Raw genomic sequence first — 14,967 nt, forward strand, 5'->3', positions numbered from 1 at the left:
TGTGTGTGTGTGTGTGTGTGTGTATGTGTGTGTGTGTGTGTGTGTGTGTGTGCTGGTGGTGGTTATTGCTGTTTGGGTAGCCTAGTCTAGTCCATCCTCCTCCCTTCTTCCTGCCTCTGCCTACCCCAGTGCTGGAATTACACACAACACTACCATGGCCATTGTCCATCGCCAGAGGTGGCTTCATTTACTTCTGGAGCCATACACCAGGGAAATACAGCTAAAGAGGACAGGTGTTTCCTAAAGAAAATCAGGACCCAAATTCTCCATATTAGGTGAAGCCTTCTAGCCTGGGATAAAGAATATGGTCCTAGAGACAGAGAAATGAATCTAAACCTAGTCTCTGTCAGATTTACTGTCTGTGAGACTTTGGGAAAATTGTTTAACCTCTCTGTTGCCTCTATTTCCCCTTCCATAAAGTGCAGGCATCTCATTATTCAATGTGATAAAGGCTATGGATAGTAGGGGTAATGCCTTTGCTTCTCATCTCTCTGCCAGGCCATAGCTCATTCTGAAAGAGCTTCCACTAATGCTTCTGGTCTGCATCTTAGGTGCTAAAAGGGGGCTTACCCCACCCTTCATCCCAAAGGAATGTTCCAAGACTAGCAAATGCCTAACACCCACCACCCACATCATACAGGCTTACTTCTCTACTAGCCTTGAAAAGGTAGCAGTATTCAGTGTAGCCATTCCAGAAAGCCCTTCTGTTTTGAAGTGACATTGGAGGATATTTGTCTTGACTTTCTAGAATCTATGAATTGGGCACAGAGGGAAGGAGGGTGAATTTGTGGCAGAGCTTTGGAGTGCTGAGTACCTGATAGTGAATGTCTGTAAACATCAGTAAGAGAGCCCATTGTGTGGTTCTTACCACCAGCATGTACACTGAAACCCAACATCATTTACAATAAACAGCAACTTTCAAGGGTAGCACACTGCCCCTAGAGGATGTTCTGAAGATCTATGAGTGTTTTTCCTGTTGTTGATGTTTTTTTTGGTTTGTTTGTTTTTGGGGGGAGAGGACTGTCCTGGGGCTTGAACTCAAAGCCTAGACACTGTCTTTGAGTTTCTTCTGCTCAAGGCTACAGCTTTACCACTTGAGTCACAGTGCTACTTCCGGCCTTTTCTGAGTAGTTCATTAGAGATGAGTCTCACCGACTTTCCTGCCTGGGCTGGTTTCAAACTGCGAACCATAGATTTCAATCCCCTGAGTAGCTAGGATTTCAGGTGTGAGCCACCAGTGCCCGGATACAAGAGTGTTTTTGATTATTATCATCACACATTTATCAGGAGAGACAATGACACATAGATAAACCGGCAAAGTATGGGACAGCCCTGCCCTGTACAACAAAGAAATATATCCACCATGACCCTCTAGATAGACGAAGATGTTAGGAAAAAAACTGCTCATGATATATGTGCACATATTTGTACAATTCTGTATAGATGTGTACATGTCTTCTAATCTAATGTCAGTGGATATAAGGATCAAGACAGAAAAAAATATACCTACCAAACTATGTTATAATGTTATAATGGTTGAAAAATGTTATAATGGTTGAAAATCATAGAAACTTGTATCACTCAATTCTATTCCTATTTTAAGTTTTTCTCTTTATCCACCCTTATTTAAGGTTTTGACAAACATATATTATTTTTAAAATTAGAAAAATAAGATAACAAAAAATGGGCAACATCTGTTAAATTGTTTATAAGGAAAGTCATGCTGTGATGCCTAATTTTGGAGGTAAATTTACTCTACACTAGCTCAATGAATTCAGACTGCTTCCTCTCTTCTAGAAAACCTACTTATAATTTTCTGAGCCTAGAACTTACACCATTTCATATATTAACACATTTTATTTTTGCATATACTGAATTTTTCAGGAATTCAGTTACTACGAAATTGTGGAGAATTGTTTAACATTAAGGAAAACCTAAGTGTTGATGCCAGTGTTACTTGCAGCATTTGAGTCATCAAAAAAAATAGATGTGTCAGTGAGCTGCTGAGACTGATTGTGTGTGTGGCATCTGCACAAGATGATTTCATATGCCATCATGGGCAGGTATGCCAAACATGTCTCCTCCCCTTACGTCTCTTCTGCATTTTGGCTAGGGCAATGTATTTGATTTCTAAGAGTGGGCTGTATTATACATGGATCTCCTGATGGATAGTAAAGGGGACCTTACAAATGGTCATAAAACAGGCCCACTGGGGCTGCTGGGGCTTTGAGCCCTGTTTGAGTTTGTCTATCTTGAGGCCATGTCATCAGACTCATGACCCCAGGCAGACTCTCCTAGCGGTCACAGAAGAGGAAGTTTGGAGGATTCTGCTTGCCACAGCAGTTGACTACAAATGAGACACTATATGACACAGAATCTTTATCTTTCTGGATGAAAGGGACTTCCCTTTTATGAACCAGCAGAAGAATGGAAGCAGAAGTGGCCTGGGTTACTTACAAAGGTCTTCAGCGGCTGCTGGAGCAAAGGCTGCCATAGACTCGTACAGCTCGTCATCACAGCCCGGGTTGAGGGAGCATTTCATGAGCAGGTCTGTGGACAGGTGGGCCATGGACTCATACACAGAGTTGTCCTCCTCCCCCTGCATCAGCTCCTCTTTAATGTGGCTCTTCAACATGTCCACAGTCTCCTGCAAGAGAAGATAGGCCCATGGCATGCTGTGGCACCTAGCTGAGCGGGCTGCGTCAGGGCCGGAGTGGCCTGCCAGGCATAGGAAGCCGGGCACAGTTGCTTGTGTATGGCTGCGCTCCCTATCTGACTAAGAACTCCTTCAGGTCAGGCTTATGCCTTTTTTCTTCTCTTGCCTCATTATTATTTTTCTTAATCTTCCTATCTCTCCCTAATATGTGTCTTATGCATTCAAGAAATACTGGCTAAATTAGTTCAGTGACTAGAGGATAGGAATTAAAAAGTTACTGCCTCATAGTGTTTCTTAGGAGTCAAGTTCAATGCTAAGTATAGGCTCACAAGTTATCTCACTCCAGCCTTTCCACACTGCTTGAGAAAGGGAAAAACTAAGCTTAGAAAACCTTAGGGCTTGAGCACAAAGCTTATATATAATCTTGGCATTGAACTTTTTACTACATCCTACATCTTTAAAAGGGAACAAATAATACAAAGGCCGTGGCCTTTCATGCGCAGCCGCACTGAAATGCAGTGGGGTGGATAAGGTTGCATGAAAATGTTCCTGCACATATGTAGCTAGCAATCTCCAGGGAACACCTTCAGGGCAAACCCTGACCCTCTGGCAGGCTCTTCCAAGTGCCTCTCAGTTTCTAGAAGTTTCTTCAGTTTCTAGATACCTGAGAAGGACATCAGAAGTCATGAAGGTCACACTGCTATCATCTTGCTATCATTCACATAACTGCTTCTACTTTCCAATCTTAAACTTGGAGTTCAGGGGGGAGCATTTCACTATGTATCTATTTTCATAGCATACTTATTATGTAATTGAAAATACAAGCTGGAGAGGGTAGATTCTCTCTCTCTCTCTCTCTCTCTCTCTCTCTCTCTCTCTCTCTCTCTCAATCAGCAGAAACATTTTAAAGTGCTCCAGGCTTTGTAGAGAAAAACAAAGCATGACTCCTGCTGTGCCCCCTTTGTGTATCTACAAAGGAAGAAGAAAACCAGAAAGGAGTGGCTGCTTCCAAGAGTACAGAGGCAATACTAGGACATGGAACAAATCATAGGCATGGGGTGAGATCAGACTCAGAGAAGAACCTAGAAGTCAATGGTCTAGGAAAGACAAGAAGTACAGATGAGCTGGGTGTGTCTACTTGTCTTGAGGTCAGACCCAGGCAGAGAGGGTCAAAAAGAGAGGCTAGTCAGTGGTTATCAGGTCTTATGGTTGAACTCCCTGATATTCCTTCAGTGCCAGAGCCTCATTGTGGTCCCTATAAGGAAGAACCAATTCTAATACCATTCACCTGGACCTAAAGATGGTCAAGGTGGCTAGAAACATGCCACCAAAGACCTTGGAGGTTGATAGAGTCAGAGAATGGGGAAGTGGGTTGGGAGCATCAACCTTCAACTAACTCATTATATGAATGTCCTTGTCAATTCTTTTTTTTTGGGTCCGGTCGTGGGGCCTGAACTCTGGGCCTGGGTGCTGTCCCTCAGCTCTTCAGCTCAAGGCTAGCACTCTACCACTTGAGCTACAGAGCCACTTCCGGCTTTTTTCTTTTTGTTTATGTGGTGCTAAGGAATCAAACCCAGGGCCTCAGGCATGCAAGGCAAGCGCTCTACCACTGAGCCACCTTCCCAGCCCCTCCTTGTCAATTCTTGTTGAGGTCAATTCTTTAACTTGAATGTTTCACATACATTACTTCATTTTATCCTCAAAACAGTTCTGAGTAGAACTAGTAGGATCTTTCTACATTTGAGGAAACAAGGCAAAATAGGTGTTTTCCCCAAAGTCACCTGGTTACCAAGTATATACAAGAATTGGGTCCCAAGACTACGTGACTTCAGGGCTCATCTCCATTTCCAGGGCCCTCCATATACACTGCCCGTTGCCAGAAGAGGCAGATGAAGACATCCTAGAGGTTAAATCTTATAGATCTTTGATGGAAAGGCAGCCCTAGAACCACACAGTTCATCTCCAATGGGGAGACCACTCTTGCCTTGACCTTACCACATACTCATCGATGAACTGCCGCAGGTCCTTGAAGCCATGCTTCTCAGCTAGGGTGTTGGGGTAGTGGCCGTGCTTATTGGCCACGCTGTATGCCTGAAGAGCTCCTGGGCAGGTGAGCAACAACGCAGTGAGGTTTTTCAGCCCATATTTTGCAGCAAAATGCAACAAGGTAGGTAGTTCTTCATCCCTCTGATCTGAAAAGGTATAGAGGAGAATTTAATTGACAGGTAGGAATGAACGCACCTTTATTCACAGAAATGAAGGTATTAGGCCTAAGCAAGGCATCCAGTAGGCACTCAGTCATTAGTTATTGGTTGGCCCAACATCTGACAGCTTCCTGTGAGGCACTGCTGAGGATCATCTACTCATATGACAAAGGGAATCATATTTTAATTAATTAGCAGATCTAGTAACTGATAGCCTACTTTCTGTCTCTAAACAGATTAGGAAAATCCTTAGACATAGTAGTCTTTCAAAAGGTGGTGTGTGTGTGTGTGTGTGTGTGTGTGTGTGTGTGTGTGCACGTGCACACACACATGTGCACTCACACACATGTGCATGGGATCAAAACAGGGCCTTAAGCTTACCAGATACAAGTATGCTACCACTGAGCCATACCCCTCAGCTCCAAAATGTGCTGGTTTCTAAGGGTTTACATAGCACACAAAGTACAGAAAGAGTCATGTTTTGTTTTTCTCTGCAAAGCCTGGAATGTTTTAAAATTTTTCTGCTGATTGAGAGACAGAAAGAGAGAGAGAGAGACAGACAGAGAGAACCTATCATCTCCAGCTTGTATTTTCAATTGTATAATAAGTATGCTAAGAAAATAGATATATATATATTGAAATGCTCTCCCCTGAACCCCAAGTTTAATATTGGAAAGTAGAAGCAGCTATGTGAAGTATTGCAAGCATACTACATGGGGAGAGGCAACCAGAAAGAGAGGCCCAAAGAAGGCTTCGAATGGATGGAAAGGAGGCAGAGGTCCTATTAGGCAGTGTCCCGTGGTGATCGTGGGGATGGTGCCCACAGGAACACGCCAACAGGCATCCTGTCCAGAGCACCCAGCACTGTCTTCATGTAAGTGGTGTGATTGTCCCAGTTCTGCCACGCCCCATGTACACAAGGTCCTGCTGCTCCCAACTGGGACAAATATTTGTTTAGAGCATAGAAGGACCCAGCCCCTTGGGAACAGAGCCACCCCCTCAGTGTGCTGACAACATAGCAAAAAAGACACACAGCTCTGGGAGTCAGAGGCCCCAATAGGCCAAGGGAGGCCAGAGCAGGTGGTGGAACTGAGAAAATGCTACCTAAGTTGCTACAAGGAGGTAAAAAGAAGGTAGTCAGGTAAATGGCCACCAAGAGTAGAGCAGCAAGACACAGGTGAGAGTTCAGACCTGCTGCAGTGCAGAGAAGCCAAGCCCCAGGACTGGCATTGAAAACAAAAGTAAATGGTAATGTTACTGGTTTATGGATTTATTAAACTACAATCTTTTTTTCTTGGTGAAGAGAGGTGAAGGTGGCAACATATGGGGGTAGGGTGGGGAGTGGGGGGGTAGAAAGGGCTTGATTTCAGGCTGAGGGGTTTAAACTCTATCTAGAAGACAAATGGGAAAGTGGAAGCCCTATGTGGAGGTTCATCCATGTTTGCCTAATAACAACTTCTGTTGTGAGAAGCCCTGTAAGATTGAAATGAAGCTAAAAGTTTCCCAACCCCTAGTAACACTGTAGTCATTGTAACATCACAGCACGACATATCCTACGATGCTGTGATGATGCTGGTATGAACAACCCACCTGGCTCCCGGTCCTATGAAAGCATAGCATTACAACTTGTGCAGCATATAATACAAAAGGATAGTAAATGAAGCCGGTGCTGGTGGCCACACCTGAAATCCTAGCTACTTAGGAGGCTGAGACCTGAGGATCATAGATTGAAGTAGTCAGTCTGGGCAGAAAGGCCCGTGAGACCCTTATCTCCAGTTATCTACCAAAAAGCTGGTAATGGAACTGTGGTTCAAGTGGTAGGGTGCTAGCTTTGAGCAAACAAAGAGATAGCACCTAGGCCCTGAGTTCAAGCCCCAGGACTGGCATTTAAAAAAAAGCAAATGATAAAGTTACTGGATTATGGATTTGTTAAAATACAAATTTTTTTTTCTTGGTGGTACTGGGATTTGAACTCAGGACTTTACACTTGCTACACAGGTGCTCTACCACTTGACCCATGCTTTGAGCCTATGCTTTAAAATCATTATTTTAGACTATTCTACTACTCTCTCTCTCTCTTTTTTTTAATCATGGCACTTGAATTCTGGGCCTGAGTGTTGTCCCTGAGCTCTTCAGCTCAAGGCTAGTGCTCTTCCACTTTGAGCCAAAGTGCTACTTCTGGTTTTCTGTTGGTTAATTGGAGATAAGTTCTCATGGACTTTCCTGCCTGGGCTGCTTTGAATGGCAATCCTCAGATCTTGGCCTCCTGAGTAGCTAGGATGACAGGCGTGAGCCACCGGCGCCCAGCTGTTCTGCTACTCATTTTTAAAATGTACTGTAAAATAGTACACTGGGTTACATGGGCAGCAGACTTGTCTCTGTTGTGTTCACTGTGACTCCTCATTGCATCATGCTCTCTTGTGCTTGATTTAATCTCCTGCCATTTTGTTCACCTTGGCCCTAAAGGCAATAGGTTACACCATACCTATGTTCCTAATAGCCTAGCCATGCAGCAAGCTATACCATCTGGGTTTGTATAAGCACACTGTATGAGGCTCACACAAAGATGAATTGCCTAACTGCATTTCTCAGAAGGCATCCACATTGTTAAGCAATGCATGGCTATAGTCAAGAGTTGTAGAGAAAAATCTCTAGCTACCCTATAAAGCATAGCTCTTTCTCACAGGATAGACTATAGAGCAGGCAGCAGCAGCAGGTACTTGACTGGATGCTGGTACCACAGGCTGAAATTTGCCCCCTGCTGGCTAGTCTTGATAGTTGATTGTTGACTTACTTGTCATCATATCTTCTTCTTCCAGCTGGTTGATTCCAAAGAGGTGCAGTCCGCTTGCAGGGATGTTGTTTTTCAAGGATTCTGTTAGCAGTTTATCCAGAGTTTCTGTGTTATATGGCACAATTTTAAAGGCCTAAATTAAATTTGGAAGAAAAAAAATGGTGAAGATAGTTTTAAATCTAGTTGTCTCCTGCCCGGCAGATTGAAGGCTGAAAAGCCACGGGCAAAACATGCATCCCCTAAAAGCTCAGATCACCATTCAGCATCTTTACCTGACACATGAACTCCACGGGATTTGCAGCATTAGACAATAAATTCCCAATTTCTTCCATGTCAGTGTAATAGCTGATAATGGTTTCACACACCACTAAGTCACCAGAATATATCTTCAGACAAACATTTCCAGATGAAAGGTCTGAACAGAAGAAAAGATACTATATAAAATGCCCAGGAAGATCAAAGATCCCATGACAAGGCTTCCTGGACAGAGATGATCCATCTGGTAGGAAAAAAATAAGTCGTGGAAGAAAGTCCTTGGAGGTGAGCTGGGGTGGGAGATGAGGGAAGGGTGGAAGGAAAAGGTGAATAAGCCAACACATTGCAGAGCAGTTCTTCTCACTCAGTCTGTAATTTAAGTTTTGAGGGATTTGCATCTGTTTTTCTGTTGGCCAGGGACTTCAAGGAAAACGTGACTTAAGGAACTTTCTATAAAGACCAGTGGCTGCCAAAGGTGAGAGATCCTGTAAGGCGACACTGTTTCTACCTCATTGGGTGAGCAGACTCGCCCTCTCGCTCTGCTGCTGTCAATACTACGTGTGGAGTCTATACCACCGGAAGGGGTTTTGAGGGGGAAAGAAATAAGTTAAAAATACACAAAACCACAAAGATTCGATTCACAAAAGAGGAAATGCAACAAGTAGAGAACATGGAAAAACACTCAACCTTCCTCGTAATCAAGGAAATACAATTAAAATAATGCCTCAAAACTAAACCACATTGGCAAAATGAAAGTGCCAAGGCCTCATGCTGCTGGTGGTATAGCTTATTGATAAGTTATAGCTCAGCACTATTTCAGAAGGAATTAAGCATCTGGTTATCCTGTTACCATGGGGTTGCTTACCAGGAGCCTTCACGGAAATTGTGTACTCATTCTCTAGTATGGCTTCCACTCTGACCGATGGAGAATCCTCAGGACAGAACTCGGCTTCCGTCGACACCCTGTCATCCAACTTACATCTCATAATGATGTACACAGTGGTTTGGGCCTGGAACAGGATACAGGTCATGGTCTCTTTCCCTTCTGGATTCTTAGGTTACTAGGCTCTGTGTTCTCAGCTCCCCAAACCTGAGATCTCTCTAGTGAGGATGGCCCAGACCAGCTAGGCTCAGTATGCTTTGGTTTCAAACACCATCCAACACAGGCACCTTGTTACCTCAACAGAAGGTGATGGGGAAGATAAGATTCAGTCATGGGAAAGTGAAATATCCACACAGGTCAGGCCAGGCCAGGCCAAGCCAGGAGGGGAGAGTGGGAAATGGACCAATTATAAAGAACAGAGAGCCTGCCTCTGTGGTTCATGTCTGTAATCCTAGATACTTAAGAGCTGAGATCTGAGGACCATAGATCAAGGATCATAGTTCCCAGCCTGGGCAGGAAAGTCTATAACACTCTTATCTCCAATCAACCACCAGAAAACTGGAAGCGACTCTGTGGCTCAAAGTGGTAGAGCACTACCCTTATGTGAAAAAGCTCAGGGACAGTGCCCAGGTCCTGAGTTCAAGCCCCATGACCCACAAAAACAAGCAAACAAACAACAGAGAATTATGGGGACCAGACACTGGAGGAAGAGTGTACCAACCAAAGGGCACTCAGCCCTAGCTAGTGACTCAGACCTACTAATACCAGATTCAGATTCTGGAAGCCGGAAAGACAGATTTGATGTCTAATACTTAAAACACTGTTAAGTCCAAGCTAAACATGCCTGTGAGTCAAATGGAGTCCAAAGAAGCAATTGGAAACTCCCATATGGGAGGCCCTTGCCCCATGTCTAGTGTCCTCAGCTTCCAGAAAAACACTCACATGTGCCAGTTCCCATACTCCACATGGCCCAGGCTCTCATGGCAGATGTACCAGGAGCCTACAGTAAAGTTTAGCAAAGGACTTGTATCAACAAAGAAAGCATTTTAATTCTCCAGACTAACAGAAACACCACACATTTCTTATCAGGAAAGGAAAGAAAATGGAAAATTTGTTCACCTGACAGGATTCAAATGCCAGTGGCTCACTAGGTCATGACATTCAAGTCACCTATTATATGCCCCCCTCTAAAAGTGTTAGTCACAGGGGCATTTATCCATGCTTTTAGCAAGAGATATTGGACAGTGAGTTGCAGCCATCAAGCTTCAAAGCACTCCCTTGGGCCAGGCTAGTGGTCAACTAACATAGAAGCAAGCTCCCAGCACGCCTTACTACTTCCTTCTACTTCTACTGCAAGGTGGGTGTAAGTATCTGGTAATGTTCATGTGTGCTGGCCTCTCTCATGTTCTATGTTATTAACCAATGAAATAGAAGTCTGAGATCGATGGTGTGTTATACTCCTGGCTCATTTCCTTTTGGCTTAAAGGTGTGTTCAAAGCCCAGGTAATGAGATTCCACACAGGAAGCCCTAAGGGATGACTATAACTTTAGTGAGGTTCAATATAAGAACTCCCTTCTTTACTCAAACAGAGGTGTCCATTTGCAAAGCCCCTGTTCTGACATGGATCTACCAGACCCCTCCGCCCCCAGAATACCTACCCCACAGCGAATCCGATCCGGTTGTACCACCATCAGGTTCCCTGGCGTGGTCTCCGATGGCAGGCTCAGTTGCTTGGAGTGGGGAAGGACCTTCTCGTCCTCAGGCTCAGTGTCGGTAACTGAGTCACAGCCAGAATCTACAGAATGGAAGACACAACTGAATGGGAATGGAAGGAAGGAGAGATGGTGGGCATGCCCCAACCATCACACACAGGAGATATCTATGAAGTCACACAAATTCAAGCTGAAGAAAGTAACTCTGGAAGTTACAAAAGTCGGTCCAGTGGAGAAAAATCAACCACCATGTAGGGCTCAGAGTAGGGTGACTGCAAAAGAACAATGTGGAGGGGAAGACAAAAAGTTTGAAGCCAACAAGTCTGTATTCAACCAATTGACTTCTAGAAACTTCCTGTCAGAACTTCTGAAGGGATGAAAGGTAAACAAGGAAAGGGAGGTCAAGAAGAAGCTACCTACTCAGAACAAAAAATAAGAAATCTCCAGAAAGCCACAAGGTATCAGGGTCATGTCTAGACAATATCCCTCTTCTGCCAGCAACAGTGAGAAACAAATATTTTCAACAAGACTTAGATCAGTTTCCAAATCAATACCACAGCCAACACCTGCACTACAAAGCTTAGAGCTTCCAGATTTGGAATGGACAGCAGGAATGTGCAGACATGTGGGGTATGGCTCAGATGCTGAAACCCATCAAAGCAGGGGCTCTTCCACAGTCTACTGTTGGCAGGCCTCCTGGTAAAACTACATTCAAGAATGTGTGTGTGTGTGTGTGTGTGTGTGTGTGTGTGTGTGTGTGACACTATATACAGACGGCAAATAGTACATGAAAACTGATACATTTCATACGTCATTAGGAAAATTCAAATTAGAACAACAATGAGACACAACCATACATCTACTAGAATGGCTGAAATCTAGAACACTGACAACAAAAAATACCTTTAAGAATGTGGAACACTAGAACTCTCCTCCGTTGCTGAATGAGAGTGTAAAAACACTCAGGAGGCTAAGATCTGATGATTGTGGTTTGAAGCCACCTGAGCAGGAAAATCTGTAAAATCTGTGAGACTTTTTTTTTTTTTTTGGGTCCGGTTGTGGGGCCTGAACTCTGGGCCTGGGCGCTGTCCCTCAGCTCTTCAGCTCAAGGCTAGCGCTCTACCACTTGAGCCACAGTGCCACTTCCAGCTTTTTCTTTTTGCTTATGTGGTGCTGAGGAATCGAATCCAGGGCCTCATGCATATAAAGCAAGCACTCTACCACTGATCCACCTTCCCAGCCCCATGTGAAACTCTTATGTCTAATTAACTACCCTAAATTGGAAGTAGAGCTGTGGCTCAAGTGGTAGAGCACTAGCTTTGACCAAAAACGTTCAGGGACAGTACCCAGGCCTTGAGTTCAAGCTCTAGGACCAGCACAAAAAATAAATAAATAGTAAATAAAAGAGAATGCAAAAAGTCACTTTGGAAGACAGACAATTTCTGGCAACACTAAATAGACTCTTACCATTCAGTCATGCAGTCATGTGCCTTGGTGTTTACCAAGGAACACAAAAAACTGCACAAAGCTGGGCATCAGTGGTTTGTGCATGTCACCCTAGCTACTGAGGAGGAGGCTGAGACCTGTAGAATCATGGTTCAAAGCTAGTCCAGGAAGAACAATCTATGAGATTCTGTTTCTAATTCCAGCAATTGCTGGACTAGAGGTGTGGTTCAAATTGTAGAGTGTCATCTGTGAGCAAGTAAACCAAACAAGAGCAAAAGGCCCTGAGTTCAAGCCCTAGTAGAAGCACACACTTAAACACACACACACACACACGCACACACGCACATGCACACACACACACACACAAAGCCTGCACACAGATATATATATATATATATATATTTATGTATAATAATAAATAAAAGAAATATTCAAAGACTGCTTACTATGATTTCAACTATAGCACAGACAGAAAAAAACAAAACTATGAAAACTATGAAAAAGGTCAGTAGTTAGCAGGGTTAGGGAAAAGGGATGAACAGGTGAAGCCCAGAAGATTTTTGGGCATGACATTTTAGCAGTGGATTGCCATGATTATACAGTGGTCCAAACCCATAGAATTTACAATACCAGATTTGAACCCTAAAGTTCAGTGCTGGTGGCTCACACCTGTAATTCTTGCTACTTGGGAGGCTGAGAATGAGAGGATCAAGCTTCAAGATCAGTCTATGCAAAAAAGTTTACAAAACCCCTTCCCAACCCAGATGGGCATAATGACGCACAGCTGTCGAACTAGCTACACGGGAAACTAAGATTAAGAGAGTCACAATTTTACGTCAGTCCAGACAGTAAATTCTTCAAGTAGATAGATCACAGTCTAGGAACAAGTATCCAGAAAGGAAATGAGACCCTATCCTAAAGATAACTAGTGGGGAAAAAAAAGGGTAGAGGCATGACTCCGTGGTAGAGTACCTGACTAACAAAAGTGAGGCCCTGAGTTTAAACCTCAGCACCACCAGAAAAAAATAAAAGTGAATCTTAATGTAAACAATGGGTTTTGACTGGCAGTGAAGAGTCATTATAGGCTATTCATTGGTAACTAGTATTATAGCATCTGGTGCCAGATGCTGATAGGATTGGAAGTTGTGCAGATCCATGGATGGGGAAGGTACAGAAAACTTCTACATCATCCCCTTGATTTTTGGTGTAAACTTCAAACTGCTCGAAAAATTACTCTTTAAGAAGTTAAATCAAACTGGGTGCTGGTGGTTCTCACCTATAATCACACCTATAATCCTAGCTACTCAGGAAGAGATCTGAGGACCATGGTGTGAAGCCAGCCCAGGTAGGAAGGTCTGTGAGACTATCTCCAATTAATCATCGAAAAAGCCAGAAGTTGTGCAGCCACTTAAGGGGTAGCGTGCTAAGCCCCTTAACATGTCCCTAAGCCCCTTGAGCAAAAGAGGCTTAGGGACACCACCCAGACCCAGGATAGACAAAAACAAAAACAAACAAACAAAAAATTACCTTAAATCAGCAAGACACTGTTAGTAGCTCACATCTATAATCATAGCTACTCAGGAGGCTGAAATCTCAGGACAGTGATTAGAAACTGGCCCAGGCCAGGAAAGTCCATGAGACTCTTAACTCCAATTAACAACCAAGAAGCTGGAAAGTGAAGCTGTGGCTCAACTGGTAGTGTACTAGCCTTGGGCAAAAAAAGCTCAGGGACAATGCCCAGGCCCGGAGTTCAAGCCCCAGGATAGGACAAACAAACAAAAAGTTAAATCAGCATAAAACAAAGGAAATAGTTGCTGAGAAGATGACTTAGCAGTTTCTGCTAGTAAATACTACTATGGAATAGAGCTTAAAGTACTATTTAAATTCTTCCTAATTCTAATAACTCCAAAATGGAGTTCAGAAGCATTATAGATTTAAATGTCACATAAATAGTAGTAGTAGTAGTAGTAGTAGTAGTAGTGTGTGAATGAGCATTTCTGCTCAAGGCTAGTGCTCTACCACAGTGAGCCACAGCTCCATTTCTTCTTCTTCTTTTTTTTTTGGGGGGGGGGAGGGGTAGGTAATTGGAGATAAGAGTCTCACAGACTTTCCTGCCCAAGCTGGCTTCAAATTGCAATCCTCAGATTTCAGCCTTCTGAGTAGCTAGGATTATAAGCATGAGCTACCAGTCAGTGTCCAGCTTGAAATTTCTTTTGATAGTGACAGAAATATTCTAAAAATGATAGTGGTGATAGGTGCAGGAATCTGTGAACATTCCAAAATCCATTGAATGGTACTCTTTATGTGAGTGGGTTCATAGTACATGAATTATATCTCAATAAAACTGTTATCAAAAACTCTGGTTGCAAAGCATAAATTTGTGAACAGTTTGCAATATATATAACAAGGAGTTAATGTCTCTAATATATGATGAGGTCACAGAAATCTCTAAAATTACCCAAATCCCAGTAAGCAGATAATTCCCAAAGAAGACGTGTAAATTCTATCCCCACTCAAAAGATAAAACACTGTTCACTCTCCCTAGTCATTGTAGAAATGCAAATAAAAATATTCCATTGTTATTTTACCTTTTCTGAATTAAAAGGGGATTTCAGGTCTACTAGGTGTGCTGTTTGAAGGGTTTCTGTAGACAAACACCCCTGCTTGATGCTGAGGGATGAATGAACCTTCTAGAAAGCCATGCGCCCAAATCCAGGCAAAGAGAAAAAAAGCCCTGAAAGGGATCACATCTTTTGTCAATAATTCTACTTCCATAAGTCTCTCTTAAGGAGAAAAAAAAATATTATTCTATCCAAAATAGAAAGATAATGAACCAAGATGTCTGTATCAGTGGGGGGGGGAGTGGGGAGGGGACACTAAACTAAACTAAAAGCAATCTGTCTGAAAGAATGCTAAACACATTCTTCTTGGAACTGAAAGTGTAAAAAAGCAGGATATCAAATGATAGCGCTTACACAGCAGGATTTCAATCATATTTAAAAAACACATCTTTAAA

At 43.2% G+C, this 14,967-nt stretch overlaps 1 protein-coding gene across 2 annotated transcripts in view; it reads right to left on the reverse strand.

Moving 5' to 3' along the window:
- The window catches only part of LOC138826175 (phosphoinositide 3-kinase adapter protein 1), a 116,527-nt gene that overhangs the window by 48,685 nt on the left and 52,875 nt on the right, over nt 1-14,967 (reverse strand). For both annotated transcript variants that reach the window (XM_070021323.1, XM_070021324.1), the window contains 6 exons: nt 10,452-10,588; nt 8,775-8,919; nt 7,927-8,069; nt 7,655-7,787; nt 4,652-4,848; nt 2,458-2,647 (listed from right to left, as the gene is read on the reverse strand). In XM_070021323.1, coding sequence (XP_069877424.1) covers nt 2,458-2,647; nt 4,652-4,848; nt 7,655-7,787; nt 7,927-8,069; nt 8,775-8,919; nt 10,452-10,588 — 945 coding nt within the window. The remainder of the gene's footprint in view (nt 1-2,457; nt 2,648-4,651; nt 4,849-7,654; nt 7,788-7,926; nt 8,070-8,774; nt 8,920-10,451; nt 10,589-14,967) is intronic.

Source organism: Dipodomys merriami, unplaced genomic scaffold, assembly GCF_024711535.1.
Source record: "Dipodomys merriami isolate MVZ:Mamm:240054 unplaced genomic scaffold, mDipMer1.0.p SCAF_14, whole genome shotgun sequence".
NCBI classification, from domain to species: Eukaryota; Metazoa; Chordata; class Mammalia; order Rodentia; family Heteromyidae; genus Dipodomys; species Dipodomys merriami.